The sequence below is a fragment of the Terrapene carolina genome, unplaced genomic scaffold (assembly GCF_002925995.2).
Source record: "Terrapene carolina triunguis isolate 2854851 unplaced genomic scaffold, T_m_triunguis-2.0 Scaffold838, whole genome shotgun sequence".
Lineage (NCBI taxonomy): Eukaryota > Metazoa > Chordata > Testudines > Emydidae > Terrapene > Terrapene triunguis.
The window spans coordinates 5,007,283-5,025,683 of NW_020665189.1; the positions used below are offsets into that span (position 1 = coordinate 5,007,283).

General features: G+C 48.3%; 1 protein-coding gene across 1 annotated transcript in view; it reads right to left on the reverse strand.

Moving 5' to 3' along the window:
• Positions 1-2,990: 2,990 nt before the first annotated feature.
• PSD2 (pleckstrin and Sec7 domain containing 2) overlaps positions 2,991-18,401 on the reverse strand; it is a 106,711-nt gene continuing 91,300 nt past the window's right edge. Inside the window, exons 11-14 of the mRNA XM_026660858.1 lie at positions 12,174-12,331; positions 10,135-10,279; positions 7,088-7,231; positions 2,991-4,698 (exon numbers count right to left, since the gene is read on the reverse strand). Coding sequence (XP_026516643.1) covers positions 4,492-4,698; positions 7,088-7,231; positions 10,135-10,279; positions 12,174-12,331 — 654 coding nt within the window. The 3' untranslated portion in view covers positions 2,991-4,491. The remainder of the gene's footprint in view (positions 4,699-7,087; positions 7,232-10,134; positions 10,280-12,173; positions 12,332-18,401) is intronic.

The window sequence follows — 18,401 nt, forward strand, 5'->3', positions numbered from 1 at the left end:
GACATGTCCGAGAAAAAGAGGACGTATGGTAACCCTATGTTCATCAGCCCTACTGACCAGCCACACCGGGCTCACTACAGTTTCGGAGGCAGAAGGAGACTCGTGGGAAAGTGCTAGTGAGATGGGATCAGTGAAAAGTCCTGCTGTGCCAGGGACAGCTCTGCACAGGAGGCACCGTTAAGGTGCAGCAGAGACGCAGGGGCTGGTGGGAGCGCTGAAGTGAGGCAGCAGGTCGCACGTGATTCAGCACATGAGCAAGGCAGAGAGCTGCACTTAGAAGTGCTGGCATTCCAGCAGCACGGCACCGTGACGGCTCATACTGAGTTACTGAAAGGCATGGCCTGGTGTTCATTGCAAAGAGAATTGGCTTGCTCACTTGGCCAGGCTGCCTTGGAAAGCCAGGGCTGGTGTGTGTGAGAGCATGGGTGTGTAGGGAGATGGAGGTTCCTTGGTGCCAGTGAGTCTGGGAACAGCAGCCCTCGGAAAGGCAGCCTGCATTCCAGGGCCCTGCAGCTGAGGCAGAGAACGCGCCCATTTATCCTGGGGTGGGGGGAGAAGCAGAAGAAAGGAGTTGGAGAAGGAAGCAGTTCAGAGCCTGGCAAAGTGGGTGCCTGGGAATGCTTGTTGGGAACAGGATCAGAGAACAGGGGTTGCATTATCTGGGAAGCCTGAGCAAGGCCAAGAAAAAGAAAAAAAACAACAACCGGGATGAGGAGAGAGAGAGAGTGAGAAAGGAGCAGCTTCAACTCCAGAGGCCCTGGGAAGGTGTGCAGAGTCAAAGCAACAGCCCAGGAAAAACACTGCAACTGACGAGCATCTTGGAGGAATATGCCCAGGACCAGAAAGGGCACAGCCAGGGCAGATAGGAGACAGAGATACAGGGTGTGTGTGTGTGTGTGTGGGGGGGGGGGGGTTAATGCCTCCAGGCAATAGTATACAGGAATAGGGGAGGATGACAAGGGTCATGCCGAAACAACAGCGTGTACGAGATACGGACATTCTGAAGCAGGCAGCAACATCTCCAAATGTCACTTGGGGCCACCTCCAGGCAGGCTAGAAACTAAACCATGGTTGTGTGCATATGTGTGTATATATATAAAATCTCCAGTGGGGCATGAACCCAGGACCTGCAGCACCAGCCTCAAGTGCTCCAATTAAAGGATTAACTCCGGTAGTTACCAGAAACAAGCAGGTTTTTATCCTCCCTGGGGCCAGTCACTAGGGGGAGACATAATTGCAGCGGGGCAGTCATGACCCCCTGACACCTGCTTGTCACCCCACTGGGAACCACAACCCGCATGATGAGGACTCCTGAGCTGTTGTTTCACGCTGTCTGCAGCCAGGCAGGCAGTGCTGCATTGGTCTATGCTTAATTCACGCTTTCAAGGTTATCGCCACAAGCATAGGGGCTAGAAACATTTTTTTCCAATGGAAGGGTAAGAGAGGGTGATTATCACCCCCTGCCCAAGAAACCTGTTCACACCTGTCATCACTCCCAGGTTGAGGATGCATTAAGCCATCAGCTTCTTCCTACTCAGCTGAGCTCCCTTCACAGTTCTTATAAACTTTGCTACGTCTTGTAGGATGAGCAGACACCTGAGCCAGATGTGAGGGCCCTCAGCTAGCTAGACAGCAACATTTGCCTTGTGACGGCTCCCTCCTTATAGGTCACTGGGACAAGGATGGAGATGAATTGAGGTGGAGTATGTTTGTTCATCACCAGCTAGAACACTTCTGGGCTCCTGCCTGGTGCTGAGAGCACTTGAAAAGCGGTGAGATTCCAGGGCACTGCGGGCAGCCTGCAGGGCTGTTTTATTCTGTGATGGTTTTTGGTTTCATCAGCAAAACTTCACCCATCGCTTCCCCCACAAAAAGGTAAGGGCAGCTGAGCAGATTGTATGGACCCATCACCCCTGTATCTTCACTGTTGCAAGGGCTTTTGCACAAGCCTCCGACTGGCCAATGCACAGAATTTAGCTATGGCACACGACTCCCTGAAAATGCATGTGATTTAGCTACTATGTGTGACTCTTACTAGGCCATTCATGGGATGCAGCCACATGCCTCCTGCTGGGAGATGCACAGGATACCACTCATGAGAGGCATTGCACTGGGACTCAGGAGATCTGGCTTCAGTTCCTGGATCCCCACAGATTTCCCGTGACACTGGACAGGTCAGGCAATCTCTCTGTGCCTCCATCCGTAAAATGAGGGTGATGACACGTCCTGAAACTGTCCTGACTTTTTAGACACAGGCTCTTCAGTGTAAGGGCTGTCTCTCCCTATGTGATTGTATGGTGCCTAGCACACAGCAGCCCTAAAATAGGCCAGTTCTAGGGCAGGGTGAGCAGGGCAGGCACCCCGGGTGCCTTCTTCCAGGGTTTGGGGTTTTTTCCCCTCCACTGTGGTTTTGCTTCACTGTCTTGTTTTGCTTCACTGATTGGTTTGGCTTTTGGGGGGTGCTGAAAACATTTTCCACCCTGGCTGGCTAAATAGCTTGGGCCACTCATGGCCCTGATCTTGGTTATGGTCTCTAGGCACCAATAATAAATAATAATAATGCAGCCACTTGATTCTCACAGGGAGAGGCATGGGCTGGAGCCACAGAGCTCCCATCAAACATGCGGCCAGTTCTGAATCCACTGAAAATGCAGCTGTTCATGTCTCTCTGTCCCCTAGACATATCTACATGTGTGCAGAGGGAACTGAGACTTGCTAAGTGACTAAAGCATAGTTTGATCATATTAAATGACACTCTTCCTCCCCACACCCCTAGCACTGATGGGACATCCTGTTCAGGAGATAGGCTAGAGATCCCATTGTTCACCCAGGAGGAAACACCTAGGCAGAAAATCTGCGTGTGACCATGTAATTATATCGAAATTCAAGGATTCGGTACCCAGGAAGACACTGGAAATCATTACACAGTATGAGCCTCAGTGAGAACGTTACTTCAGACCAATTCTCTTTCTCAACAGATTCAGCTTTATTGTTATTTCTTTATTTGACATGATTCTTAGTGCATCCTTTCAAAGAAACTATCAAACTGTACAAAGAAACAAAGAGATCAAAAGAAGAGGTAAGGTAAAAGAAGAGGTAAAATTGGGCGGAGGCTTTTAAAGTGGTAAGAAACATTATGGAAACCCAATAGTCTATAAACTCTCAAAAGTTGACAAGAGTCCAAACAAATCTCTTTTTTTCCTTTAAAAAAAGCTGCAAAAATATAAACTGTAAATTACTGTAATTAGCAGCTACAAGAGCCTTTAAAACCAGAACTTGGTTACTGTGAACATGCCTAGAAAACAAAATGAAAATAAATAAATAAAGTGCCATGGGCCTTTGAAATGCAGTGGAATCATTTCTAGTACAACAGCAAATAATTGGACCACAGACAACGGAATGAAACAGAAACACAATATCCCGTTGAAAGAGTATAGTATGCTCAGCAAAATGGAGTTAAGTACAATACAAATGGACAGGGGTTAGGTTTCCCACCTGCCCCAGTCACGTAGCGAAGCTTGTATCTGCAGGACTGCTGCTCAGATGGGGCCTCCATCCAAAGCAGCCGAAGTTATGGACACAAAAGAAGCAGTGGTTCAGCTATTTAGTTTAATAAGCGTCAACAGTAGAGCAATGTGTCACAGCAAAGCCATATGGGATTTCATTGCAAAACAAAAAAGAAACAGAGGCGACTGCGTTTTTAAAAACATTCTGCTACGTTATGAAGCCCCCTGTATTTTCAAATCGCCTTCCTGACGATGCTTCCCAGCCATCTTGCCTTCGCAGTGTTGGACCTTGACATCCAGTTTCAAAACCATTTAAAAGTTTCCTTATATATATTTATTTATATATATTTATATGTATAAAAACCAAGCAATAGTGCCCGGGTTACCACTATTGCCACGCACGGATCACTTTTTGCACGCACATGGTAATAACACTTTTTGATTCTCAGTAAATATCCTGCCAAACCTGTATTATTGCAATATGGAGAATTTTGCTCCTCGATGTTGTGTTTCTTCCTGCTGTTTTGTTGTAAGTGCTGCTGGTGCTGCAGACCTGCTGCTGGTTGTTAAAAAGGAACAGATTCTAGACTCCGAGAACTGGTCATGTCTCCATATTGCCAGAAACTGCAGGAGTCCGGAAACTCCAGTGACGCAGGGGAGAACTGCTGGAGAATGAGCAGCCCAGCCCTTGTACAAAGAATGTGTCCCTTTATTGTATGCACACAGGGAGCAGTAGTAAATGAAATACTGAAGGGGGTACAGATGTGAAGAGAAAGTAGAGAGTCAATGACACTGAAATCTCAGGGCACTGGGGAAAAATTAGGAAAGTGTAAAGCTTCTTTGATTTCTTTTGCTGGATCAGAATCCACGTCTTGTACATCTACCGGTTTTGTTCATATGGTTTCCTAGGTATAATTGTGCTCATCGATCTAGTCAAGGAGTACTAAGCCTCACTGATTGGTTTCGCCCGCACTAGCGTTACCTGTTAAGTGTTCTGCTCTATAACGTCCTTTTCCACCTTGCTGTGTACAGACAAGTGTCCTTGGCTCAGGGAAGGGCTTGAATGTGTCTTCCGCAAGGAGATATCATCAGCTTCCACCATGAAAAGGCTGGCTTCGATTTTCTCCAGATCATCCGTCCCGACTTTTATCTTCACGCACAGCAGGTTAATGTACGTCTCGTAGCGGCTCTTCTGCAGAGGGAAACAGAACAGGACAAACAGCTGGGTAATAGGGAAGGAGTGGGGCAAAGATGTGCTGAGAATGCTGAAGGTATCCAAGAACGAGCTGGGGCAATCATCTATCACCTGCATACAACAATGCACCAGGCGAACCCTTTTGCTTTCAGGCCGGGTTCAGTCAGACATGGATTGACTCAACCTTGTGGTATATAAGCATGGTGGGAATCAAAGCAAAGAGTGGGATCGTTGCTAATAGCAATATGTTTATTCTATGCCCACTGTGCAATAAGCCTTCACCTACCCATATGTAAATACACCAACACTGGTGAAAAATTAACCAGTAACCATAACAGTGTTCGACTCTCTGACTTCTTGTGACGGTAACTACAATCTGTAGGAGGAAGTATTAGTTCTAATATGATTTTAGATTTAGCTGTGTGCCCTTAAATGCTCCATTTTCCTTTTGCGCTTCGCATTTAATTTCAAGGCTAGATTAGGTCAGTTTTTTGTGGTCCCTCCTAACGTGTAAGTCCTGCTGCACCTTGGCCCATCTTCACTGCCTTTGCTGGACCTTCATAACCTCTGCGAGCTGCCCAGACTGGAGCACCATGCTCCCAGGGTGACATTCCCTTGTTTGATGAGTTAACTGATACATAGCGCTGGCTCTCTGCATACGGGTGAAGTTCAGATGAAGATGGGCCATTCTTCACCTTAATGTCACTCTCAAGTGCTCAGTATTTTCTACCCCAAGCCCACTTTGGGCATCTTTAGCTACTGCCCCACGTGGCTCTATCCATCAGGGTTTTCCTACTGGACCTATGCCCAGGTACTTTTAATTAGAGAACCCTGCATTTCAGAACCCATCAGCGTAGGTGAGAGGTGTAAGTCAGTGGTTCTCAACCATGGGATATGAAGAGGTCTTCTAGGGGGTACATCAACTCATCTAGATATTTGTCTCATTTTACAACAAGCTACATAAAAAAGCACTAGTGAAGTCAGTACAAACTAAAATTTCATACAGACAATTATCAGAGGGGTAGCTGTACTAGTCTGTATCCATAAAAACAATGAGGAGTCCGGTGGCACCTTAAAGACTAACAGATTTTGTAAGCTTTTGTGGGTAAAAACCCCCACTTCTTCAGATGCAGACAATGACTTGTTCATACTGCTCTATATACTATACACTGAAATATAAGTACAATATTTATATTTCAATGGTAAATGAGAAAGCCAGCAATGTTTCAGTAATAGTGAGCTGTGACACTTTTGTATTTTTAAGTCTGATTTTGTAAGCAAGTAGTTTTTCAGTGAGGTGAAACTTGGGGATATGCAAGAGAAATCAGACTCCCGAAAGGGGTACAGTCATCTGGAAAGGTTGAGAGCCACTGGTTTAAGCCATTTTTTGCCAACAAGGAAGTGTGTCCTTTTCCACTGAGCCAACTGACATTCTGTTTGCGATTGTGGGTCAAGTAGATTGTACACAGGGCTCAGGGACCTGGGTTCTGGTCCTGGTTCTGACACTGGCTTCCTGGGTAACCTTGGTTCACACCCAGCAAAGCTAGAAGCTCTGGTCCTCTGTGGACTCTTCCAAGGTTGCAGAATTTGTAGGTAGCCTAGAATCCTTGTAGCAGCTCTTATGCCACTCCTCCTGTCAGATGTAGGGTGTCTGGCTGCTGGAGTGGGGTGTGACCATGGTTTTCCGATACCCAACTATTGACTGGTCCCCTGGAACTGCTGGCAGTTAGTGTAAGTGAGACCAGTTAGACCCAGGACTGGGGGGAGTGTACAGGTCTCTTAAAGCCAACCTTAGCTGCCACTGTGGTCCAGACAGAGGGTCTGACCACCTCCTTTCTGCAGGACAGAGGGACAGTTCAGGTGCCAGGACAGTAGGCTGGGATTTGATTTCTCTCTTTGTTGTCTGTTTTGGAAATTAATAAAGAAAATAATTTTATTTAAATTTCAGTGCACAAAAAAGAACATTGCCATCAGTACATACTGCCCTGCCCGTCTCCATGGGCCTCGCTGCACGCGCATACACATACACACACGCACACACGCGCACAGACACGCACACACACAGACACACACACACATGCATAGACACACCCACACACGCACACAGACCCACATACACAGACACACATGCACACAGACACACACACATGCACACCCATACAAATGCACACACACACAGACACACACACACACACACCCATACAAATGCACACACACACAGACACACACATAGACCCCTCCTCTCACACACACACACACACACACACATGCACGCACACAGACACACACACACACACGCACGCACAGTAGCTATTCCAGGCTTATCAACTCCCATCAGATTTGTCCAAGGACTCATTTATCACAAGAAAGATGAAAGCTCCCTTACCTCGAATATTAGGTAATGCTCTTTCAGCCTATATTCTTCAGCCTCTTTTGACTTGAGGCTTTTCTCTACAGGATGTAATTTATGCTCTGTTAATTCGTCTGCAATCTGCCTCATCTTACTTTCATGGGACCTCAGCTGTTCCTCCTGTGGAGAGAAGCAAGTCAACTGTTCAGATGTACTAATATGCAAAAACAAGGGCAATGCCAGATTGCAGACGTGGGATTCTTCTTTTCAAGGACGTGCAACATCCAGCTGGAGCTGGGCTTGTGCTCTGTGCTGGAGCCAAATGAATGCATTCAATTCCCAAACTCACCTGAGAAGTAGCAGTCAAAATATGGGCCCCTGAGGAGGATCAAAACCCATCAATCATTACTGTACCTCTGTAATGCAAACATGAATGGGGCCATGTCATTTAACACCCACCCAGAACTGGCTGCATTTCCTGAACTGAGGTCCAGCTCCTCAATGGGATTTAGGCTCCCGGCATCCATCGAGGAGCTGCCTCAGTGTCTTGCTCCTTCAGCAGAACTAGGCATTCCCCTCTGACCTGCAGGATATCTGCCCTTGTGACATGGTATCCCATTGGCTAAAGGTGGAATCCCCCTCCCCGGGGCTCACTCCTGTAGAAAGCCAGGTTATTGCTCTCTCTCCTTCCTGCTGAGGTGTGTTTGTGTTGTATTTGCTGCTCATTGGAGAGCCCTATACAATGCTACAGTGTGCTTGGTATTCTCTGTAGAGCAGTACCAGCTACATGATATCTGCCTCTTATAAAAGCCCATTTCAGAGAGCAGATACCTGCCCCGGGAATAGCTGAGCATTTTCCAGCAGCGCTGCCTCTTGGCATTGCCAGACCACTGCACCAGTTTACCCAGATCATCTGCTCCACTTTCTCCCTGGGGCTCTAATCGCTGATGAGATGGGAGCTCGGAGCCGCCCCAGCTCCTTTGTGGGCTAGCGCTTGCAGCGCTGAACAGGATGCAGGCAGCAGTAATGTGCAGGATTCAGTTCAGGGAGGAAGATCACTAGTAAAGTCTGCGAGAGTTTAGTTACTCTGATTGGCACCGTACCAGGAGCAAAGGCCCAGGAACCCCAGAGATGGTTTCACAGAGCAGAAAGGCGATGATGGCAATGGAGGGGGAGTGGTGGCTGCAGACAGGACCAGGCTGCTAAAAGGGTCTGTGTCACTCTCAGCTAGGGCTGGCTGGAACACCAGTTCAGGTTCACAAAGGAATGGAGAGCTTTGGCATTTTGTTTTTGTTCTGCACCTGAACCAAACTGAGGCCTTTTGGAATTTTTCATGTAAAGACACGAGAGAGGCCCCAGAATGGCCAGCTGGTTCTGACACTCCTCAGGGAGCTGGGCAACCCACGTTGAAGGGCCTGTTCCGCCTGCTCCCGAGCAGGGACTTGAACCTGCATCTCCTACGTTCTAGCCACCGGCTAGAGTCAGCCCCATCTCTTGCTGTCTCTCCCCTGGGAGCTGTTCCACTTTGTATAGCTAATAAATATTCATTAGGACAGCGGAGACTCTGGCATCATAGCCCAATGGTAAGGGAGCCAGCTGGGACGTGGTTCAGGTCCCTGCTCCAGATCAGACAGCTGAGGGACTTGAAGCTGGGTCTCTCCTATTGCAGGTGAGCGCCCTGACCACCAGCCTATTCTGGGGTGGTGTCTCCATCTCTGAGAAACTTTCCTGTTGCCCGCAAAAAGGTCTGGTGTCAGTGGCACTTTGCAACAAAAAAATGTTTGGTCGAAAAAATTCCTGACCATCTGGACTCTTGGCACAATGTTGCAGAAAGAGCTTGATTCAGGATAGCCCGATGGGCACAGGGCAAGAGGGAGCAGGACAGAACCAGACAGCAATGGCTACAGGATGCTAAGACTGGCTAGAGTTGAGCCCATGGACATCAGAGACAGGATGACGCAGCATCAAGGTCATGGCAGCAAATGATGGAAGAAAAGAGCATGAATAAGGGCAACAAGAATGACTCCGAAATGGATCCTAGACATTGCAGATGGAAAAGCCCTGCTGTATCAGTGATGACTGGGTCCACCTGAGAACAAAATATGGCATCTGATTACTAAACTAGTTCTCAACGGGCACCTTTAAGTGCTGGTAGTAATAATGTATTCTGACGTTGGCTCTATAAGCTACTGACTTGAAAATTAAATGGGTCTTTCTTCCAGATGCCATTCCCACAAGAGGCAGAGATGACTTCTGCTTGCTTCATGGATTGCCAATCACAGGACAGCCAAGAAAGCTGCCTGAAAAGTAACCAGATAACCACTCCTGGCTGAACTTTACAAAAAAAGGAACCAATTACTAGGCATTGAGGGCCCAATCTGGCTCCACTGAAATCCACGGGCATTTCGCCATGGAGGTCAATGGGAATAGGGTTGTGCCCTTTGCCCCTGGAAATGGTGAGAAATTGGGAAACGCACCAAGCAATGGGAGACACACTCTCTGAGAAGAAGGAAGAATTTGGGGGCCAGAACAACCAGCCAGCAGGTTGAGTATTTTCCTTGAATATGGCCATGTGCGCCAGTGGGCTAATGGGTCAGCATTTAGTAACAACAGGATACTGCGCTACCCGAACACATGCCCTCTGGGTATCTTATTCCTGCTCTGGGGTGGAACGAAGTGTGCAATGCATGACTGGCTGAGCACATATGCATACCCAGGTTTTCATGAGACTGTGCCCACTCTAACCACATCCACTGCCCTTCCAGCCTCTATAGACTTAGGCAGGCACCTTTCAGTGTATGCAGGTTGATCCAGCAGTGGCATACAGGTGCGCACATTTGGAGCCAAGATCAGACCCTGTGATTTGCCATGGTGTGTGACTGGCCCTCAATCTCAGCCCTGCAGATAGGTGGGTGTGACTCACAGGATAGCGTTTATCTGTTAATCGCATGAAGGCTGGGAATGAACCTGAAACAAGCAGCTGATCTATCCTGGCCACATTCAAAAGCATACCCGGCAGCTCCCAAAATCTCATGCTCAGCACTGACCTGCTTTCCAGCCCCTCCCCCTCGCGCATGCATTACCTGGCACAGCTTAGTCATTGAAGATGGCAAGAGGGGACGGCAGAATTTCTTCATGGAGCATATGGCAGCCGGGAAGGCGGGGGCAGAGAAAATGGCAGCCACTAGGTTTATTCTCAGTATCCAGGAGAGCATTTCTTCTTTGCTTCTGTGACGGGGAGAGAGAGTTTGTTTCTGTCACTGCGCTCAGCCCTGCGTGCATTAGGGTTGGTTCTAAGGCAGCCCATTCTCATGCAGCCTTGCTTTGAAGCCCTGTCTTTCTGCGCACCTTGGATTTGTCAGGTTTGGAACCGAGCAAGTTACCAGCTAATTGGAACTGGTTCCTTATTGTCTACAGGATTGTCAGTTACATTTCCTTTTCCCCCTGTAAATTGTCCCAGTGAAAGCCACTAAGACTCCAGCTCTCTGCCTCCACTTTGTCCACACAAACTGACCTACGCCATTCGGTTTTATCCCCAGGCCATGCAGCAATGCCAGCTTCCCATCGATGGGCTCTGCCCTGGTTCTGCACAGCCTGTGTCCTGGGCTGAGAGGGGAATTGAGTCTATGGTCCATTCAGTTCCTGGCTTTTCTGATGAAACAGCCAACAAAGGCGTGGATCATTGCGGATTTGTGGTGGGGATTTGATGCTGTGGAATCTTGTTCATTAGGGACTCACTCAGATCTAGCAGACAAAAAGATCTGTTGGTCTCAGCCCTGGTGATCGCTACCAACCTGGGCTAGATCCAGACAGATGGCCTAGAGGGGACAGACTCCATTTTCCTATTAGCAATTGCCACAGGCTTTAGTCACATAGAGCCTAGGAGAATCGAAATCGCCACAGGATTTGACCATCTACTGAAGGGTTAGAAACAAATAAGCACAGCTGAGAGTGTGAGCTCTGGCTTACCTGATCACCCACGGCTGGGCCAGTCCAGTGAGAAATACATTCCATTTCCCTTCAAATGAGGTCATGGAAGCAAGACACATTTGTAACTGAATTGGGCCTTAAGCATGGAATGTCCTGCCAAGCCATCCAAAAGTGCAAACCTAACAATGAGCTCTGCTGTGGACCCTGCCTCCTGCCAGGTGGGCATGCATCCCAGCGACTGTGTGCTGTCCATGGTAGCCGGGGGCGAAGCACAAGAGGGGCAGAGAAGTGCGCCACATCCCAGACCCTTATCCCGATGCTGCAGTTCCCCAAGGCCTGATTCTGATCTCACTTGTACTGGTTTTATGCTGCTGTAACTGCAATGGGAGTTATGCCTGATTTGCACTAGTTTAACAGAGATTGGAATCAGGCTCCTGAGTCTGCACGATGGGTCGGAACCTCTGGCTTCTGTTCTGACTGGAAATACACTGTAAACAGCCTCATTCTCCCAGGCCTTGATTCTGATCTCCCTTGTAGCAGTGTCAATCAGAATAATGCCATGGAAATCAGTGGAGTTACCCCAGTGTAGAACCAAGTAAGTGAGACCAGGATCAGGCATACAGCATTGTGGCCCTTCGCCTTTTGGTCCTGAAAGGAACCAGCAAGTGTGGAGGCTGGAGAAAATGGCCCCCCTACACAAATGGAAACAATACCAGAATAATGAACTGGCAAGGAGTTGGGGCCTAGTCAATAGCCCTGCATGTGACTGTGGGCTCAGCACAGGCCTCACCAGATCTGGGAACTGACAAGCCCAATGACTGGAGTGTGGGACTCACGTCCTACAACTCCAGGGCTAGGTCCTCCCTGAGCTCCTTACTCTGCTTCTGCTCAGTCTTTACGTGGCTAAACCCCATCTGAAGTCAGTGGAAGGGTCCTTAAGTCAGGGCTGAGGAACAGCTGAGTAAGGAGCTCAGGACCTGACTCCTACACATCAAGGATTGTCCACTACTTTGCACCATCATTTGCCCCTGTGGAAGGTGATTTAAAACACGACCATTTAATTTGATCCCTTATTACACCCCCCAAAATTGCCGGTGCCCAGAAACCAGCCTTGAGCCCCAGCTTGGTATTGTTCACATGAGGAATAAAATCAGCCAAATGGGAGTCACCTGGGCTGCACTACGGTACTCACGGAGCTTGGAAGAGAAAAACTCTCCAGTCGGCTGTCTTCAGCTTGAGCACGTTGGATTTTTTGCTGTAGTCAGAGGCTTTGGTGGCTAAGGCGTGGTGAACTCGGATGGCGTTTTTCAGATCCACTTCAGAGAGATCTTTGTCAGGTTTATATTCATCCTGTCACAAAGGAGCATTCATAGGATAATGACAACGCCGGCATCTGTGGGTTTCCTTAACAAACCTGCCCTTTTCTCTATCCTGTGCCATAATGACAGAGTACCGAGACCAGGAAAACGCTCCCCTCTACAGTAAGTGCTGTGGTGATAATGCTAATAATTAACGACATTCTGGCACCTTCTTCCATCATTACATTCACCAGGAAAATGACAGGTGCCACATACCCACAGCCTACCAGAGAATGGACAATACGGGGTTACGTCCTGAAATCTTTATTCACGTGAGTAAAGCCCCTTGAAAGTGAACGGAACTGATTTTCAGCTGCTGTAAATTGGCTTCAGCGCATGGGCTTCTGGAGCTACACTGATTTACTCTAACAGAGAAGATCTGGCCCAATGGCTTACGCTTTCCCTCGCAATAGGAGGAAGCGCAGTATTAACCATTGGGAGCTAAAGGGATATCTCCCTTCAGATGTGCATTGAGAGTCCCTGCACTAAGTTCAAACACAACCCAAGAAAGCTGACAGGAGGTCAGGTTTGAATTGCTTACCCTACCCTCTGTGTCTCTCTAAATATTAGCCCTGAGATGTTCCTGCCACTTTACTTGGCATGTTCCCGTGTAATCTAGTACAGGAGCCCTGGCAAATTGCAACAAGGTCATTGCACTCACATGGGGCTCAGAGAGTTTTCCCAAATGCAGATGATTTCAAAACTAATGAAAATAATCATAATAAATAATTAATAAATCCGCATTGCTGTTGCCACTTTTGTCCTCAGATCACACAGTGCCTTACAAAGATGAGAGATTAACCCCTGTGCATTTAAATTCCCCTTCAGTCCTCAAAATAAGGCTTATATGGACCTTAAGTGGTGCTGCTTGCCCTCTGCCCAGGGATGAATTTCACCCTTTAATGCATTAAGTCCCACTCACAGTGCAGCCCCTTTAGACCACAGCTGTGCATGGCAACACTGCACAGCTGTTTAGGACAGGAAGTGAGGAAGTAAACGGTATCCAACTGAAACTGCAGGGAGTGTTCAGGAGGAAGAATGCAGTTACCCTGGCTGGAGTGTGGTAACCCCACTGTTCTTACGAGAACAGCCAGGAGATCTTGGATGACAGAGAAAAGAGATCTCGGTTTTATGACTCGACAAGAGATGACACCTCCAGCAGCACCGAGTCCCCAGCACTTTGCCGGGACACTGAATAAGAAAGAAAGGAGCCACCCTAATGAATCAGCAGCACCCATAGCAGTGGTGCCCAAACTTTTCCTGTCACCCCTCCCCCTTACCAGTAATGGAATCTGTCCATGCCCCCCCCATTACTGCACAGTTGGCTCAGAAGGTGGAGCTGGGGTGGAACAGGGGATGGGGAGGACCTGGGGCTAGAGGTGGAGCTGGCCTCGGGGCGGAGAGGGAATGAGAGTAGAGCTGGGCTGGAGGTGGAGCAGGGGGTGGAGCGGCGCTGCGGTTGAGGCCAGAGGTGGGATGGTGGTGGAGCCTTCTGTGGCTGGGGCCAGAGGTGGGCTGAGGGCGGAGTGGAGCTGAAGCTGGGGCTGGAGCAGGGCTGGGTGGTGGAGTGGGGGTGGGTGGCACTCCCTCCCTACCCCCGAGGGCTGGCCTGGGCCCTGCCGTGTGCCCCCCTGAACGTTCCTTCGTTCCCCCTGGGGGGCACGCCCCACAGTTTGGGGACCACTGACCTAGAGTATGATGTGATCTTTACAGGTCTTCTATCTAATGTGACAGACCCAGACCAGTGGGGTATCGGAGTCTGGTAGAGGGCAAATATACTGGTCACTGGATGAGTAGTTTTCTGTTCCCTGAGTGACCAGAGCAGGGGCTGCACTAGAGGAATCAGGAACCTGCTAGAACCAGTTAAGGCAGGCAGGCTAATTAGGACACCTGGAGCCAATTAAGAAGAAGCTGCTAGAATCAATTAAGGCAGGGTAATCAGGGCACCTGGGTTTTAAAAGGAGCTCACTTTAGTTTGTGGTGCAAGTGTGAGGAGCTGGGAGCAAGAGGCGCAAGGAGCTGAGAGTGAGAGGGTGTGCTGCTGGAGGACTGAGGAGCACAAGCGTTATCAGACACCAGGAGGAAGGTCCTGTGGTGAGAATAAGGAAGGTGTTTGGAGGAGGCCATGGGGAAGTAACCCAGGGAGTTGTAGCTGTCATGCGGCTGTTACAGGAGGCACTATAGATAGCTGCAGTCCACAGGGCCCTGGGCTGGAACCCGGAGTAGAGGGTGGGCCCGGGTTCCCCCCAAACCTCCCAATTGACCTGGACTGTGGGTTCTCCCAGAGGGGAAGGTCTCTGGGCTGTTCCCCAACCCACATGGTGAATCTCTGAGGCAAGTAAATCTGCCAATAAGCGCAAGACCCACTAAGATAGAGGAGGAACTTTGTCACACTAAGTACAGATCAAATCTACTTAGCTTGTGAGTGCTCATGGAATCACACACCGGGGTGTGGTTACAGGGAAGCTAAGGGGATGTCTACACTGCCGTTAGACACCCGTAGCTGGCCTGTGCCAGCTGACTTGGGCTTGCTGGCCTCGGGCTAAGGGGCTGTTTAATTGCAGTGTAGATGTTCAGGTTCGGGCTGCAGCCCCAACTTTGGGACCCTCCCATCTCGTAGGGTCCTAGAGCCCAGGCTCCAGCCCGAACCCACATCTAAACTGCAATTAAACAGCCCCTTAGCCCGAGCCCGAGTCAGCTGGCATGGGCCAGCTGCGGGTTTTTAATTACAGTGTAGACTTACCCTAGGAGAGAACAGGAAACACAGACAGATAAAAGGCAACATAAAGGAACAAAGGCCCAGATCCTCAAAAGCATTTAGATGCCTGTCTCCCATTGATTTCCGAAGAATAAACATCTGCTGAGTAGGGACATAAAGCTGCCGGGTAATTTCTGACACTTAAAAACTCATTTTTGGTCCGTGTTAAACTACGGCTGTGAAACATGGACATTCAAACAATTGATAATAATGAAACTACAATCCATCCAGTTGTGGTGTTATAGACCGTGGATAGACCATGTCACCAAGGGAAAAGTATTGAAGATGACTGGACTCAGCAAATGCTTGTCAGAGATCTTGTGAAAAGAAAAGTTCAGTGCACGGGGCACATTTTAAGGGGTTCAGTGTGCAATGTGTGATGAAGGGGTACTGGTGGCAGAAGAACAGGGGACAGAAAAAGAAGATCTTGGATGGACAAAGTGGTATCCTGGGCGGATCAAAAGGACCATTCATCCACAAGGAAATTAGCAGAGGATTGCACAGAATGGGCTGCCATGGTTGTGACCTGCTAGTACTGGAGATGCCACACAAGAAGAACTCCCATTGATTTCAGCAGGAGCTACGTGCCTTTGAGGAGCCAGGCCTACGCACTCGGGAAGTCTAGTGAAGCATTGAGATTAGTTACCGAAGGAGGGGATGGTGCGAAGGTAGGATGGTGTGCATACAGCTGGCTTGGTGGGCCATATGCCCTCTACTTTAGGTGCCTGCATATCCTCTCTCCTCCTCCCATAACAATACCTTTGAGTAAAAGCACTAGCACCTGCTGGTTTTGCCATCACGCAGTTGCTGTAAATGGACATAGCTCAGTAAAAGCATTATTAAAAACTTGGCTTTGGGCACCGAACCTGAAAACGCGTTCCACACGTGCTTACCATGTCAGGGGCACTGCTCCTGTGCTGAGAGTTGGGGGCAGATGTATGCATGGCCAGGCTCAGGGCCTTAGCTGGAAAAGGAGCTGCCAAGGCTCCATTGGTGGGTTCCATCTTTAAGGCCAGAAGGGACCCCCAGATCAGCTAGTCTGACCTCCTGTAGGTCACAGGGCTCTAAACACCACCCCCAGACCGAGCTAACAATCAGATTGAGAGCACAGTATCACCGCCCTCAGGAGACTAAACAATTGTGCACCACAGGCAGAGAACAGGAGGGACCAAGGTGCACCCATGTGCGAGACTCCCTGCGATAGCAGGGAATTGATTAGGTGAGATAGAATCTATATGATCCTGGCAAGTGACCCAGAGGCCCTATCTCTAGTGTCTCAAGGTGACTCTCATAACACATCACATTAGAGGCCAAAATATATTTTTCCCTAGCTCCCAGTGCTACCTATTTAATACGGGATGCGGAAATCAATTTGTGTTCTCTCTGCCACTGACATCATTGCCGTTCTGTGTTCAGAACCCAGCTGCTCTCCTATACCTGCATTGGCTTTGCAGGGCTAACAGGAGTACCAGCATCTTTGTGCCTGGGAAGTAGCAGCAGAGCCAGACAGTGAGCAGATGCCAGATGTGGAGTAAGCAGGGTCCATTAATACAGAGCTGTGTTTCTCACTGTAAAAGTGCCTCAAAGCTGCTTTTCTGAAGCAGTCAGCACAAAAATATCTGGTTTGAAATGCTGCTACGTGTATGAGCACATACACCACCAGGCCTCGTGTGATAAGATGCTAAAAGGAACCATGCCAAGAAAAGTCTGGCAGCAAATTCCTACCTTGAGGTGGCTGACTCCTTAAAGGTGAACCGCAAAGAAAATCTCAGTATTGCATCACATTGGGGCGGAAGGAGGGGGGGACCTGGCTGCATACTGCTGAATGGGATGCAATTTTGAGGGGCTTTTCCCTACAGAGGTGACTTAGTGTGTGGCATTTTGATTTTCCTCAAGAATTCTAACATCACAGCACATCATGGGGCTGGTCTAAAACGATTGCGGTTTTTTCACCCTGGGGATGCTGAAATCTCACGTAACAAACCATAGCCACATACATGCAGAGCTATGGTTGACAACAGGAATTGAATCCAGGACCCACAGCACCAAAAAGGCCAGTGTCTATGGTCTGAGCTAAAAGAGCACAGGTTTGCTCATAAGTACATTGTATTTTGTTATAGGAAGGGGTACAGCTGATCAGGAACTTTCTGTCACTATGATTTTCCAATGGAAAACGCAGTGTCTCCAAAATTGAAATTTTTTGTGGGAAATTTTGCTGAATTCCATGGGAAGTTTTGCAGAAAAATTTCAATTTTCTGTCAGGAAAATCTAAATGAAATATTTTGCTTAGGGTCAGTTTGACCTGAATTGGAATATTTTTAAATGAATTTAACCAGAAAGGCTTCCTTTTAAATTAGATACTACAACTTTCAGGTACTATGGTGATAAGCATGGTATACGAACCTGCATAGAACAGAAATCAGTGAAAAAAATTAAACTGCATTTCTCTAGTGCATTGCTTTATTGGAGTTGTCATTTGGGCCCCCATTGTCTCTGATGAGCAAGGCTGCGGGGAAGATTACACCTCTCACAATGCAATGTGGACCCAACTGCCTAGTCTGCCAGGCAGACAACCAGAGTGAGACATGACCACACACATGAGGCCAATGTATTATATATACATTTCCATGAACTTCAAAAGGTCCCAGGAGCTACCCAAGTGTTCAAACCTTTTGGGTCTGTAAAACTGGGCTGGGAATCTCACAAGAGCAGGATCTCTAGTGAGATTTCCAGTAAGGCTGGAAATATGGCAAGAATAACTTCTTTGGTAGTATATTGACACCTCTGCTTCCAGTCCCGGCAGAGACAAGTGACAATGAAATATAGTGTGTGTGTGGGCGGGGGAAGGAGGGGACGGAGCGTCAAAGGGATAATCTTAAAACGAAAGTGCGACTCTGTTCTGAAAAGGGACCGTAGCATGAATGTCATTGGCTTCCACATTTATTGCCCCTCACTGATTTCAGCATCAGATGTGCTTACTTCACAAGTCAAAAGATAGTTTTTCCGACTGCTGGCCCTGGGGTTTGAGTGTCAAGCTAGGTCATTTCTGGCTTGTGCATCATCATTGATGGTAGGTTCTGCATTTGAAAGTTAGGGCCAGATCCTGCCAAGTTACTTGCATGTATTAGCTCTTTGGGGCCACTCTTTGTTACACATGTGTAAAGCAGCGAGCGCAACAGGGCCCTAATCCCTGATTGGGGTATATAGATACCATCACAACAATAATAAAAATTGATACTAATGGAGTCCCACTGAAGTCACAGGGTCTCCATGTAACGCTAAATATACACATAGTCTTATGTCT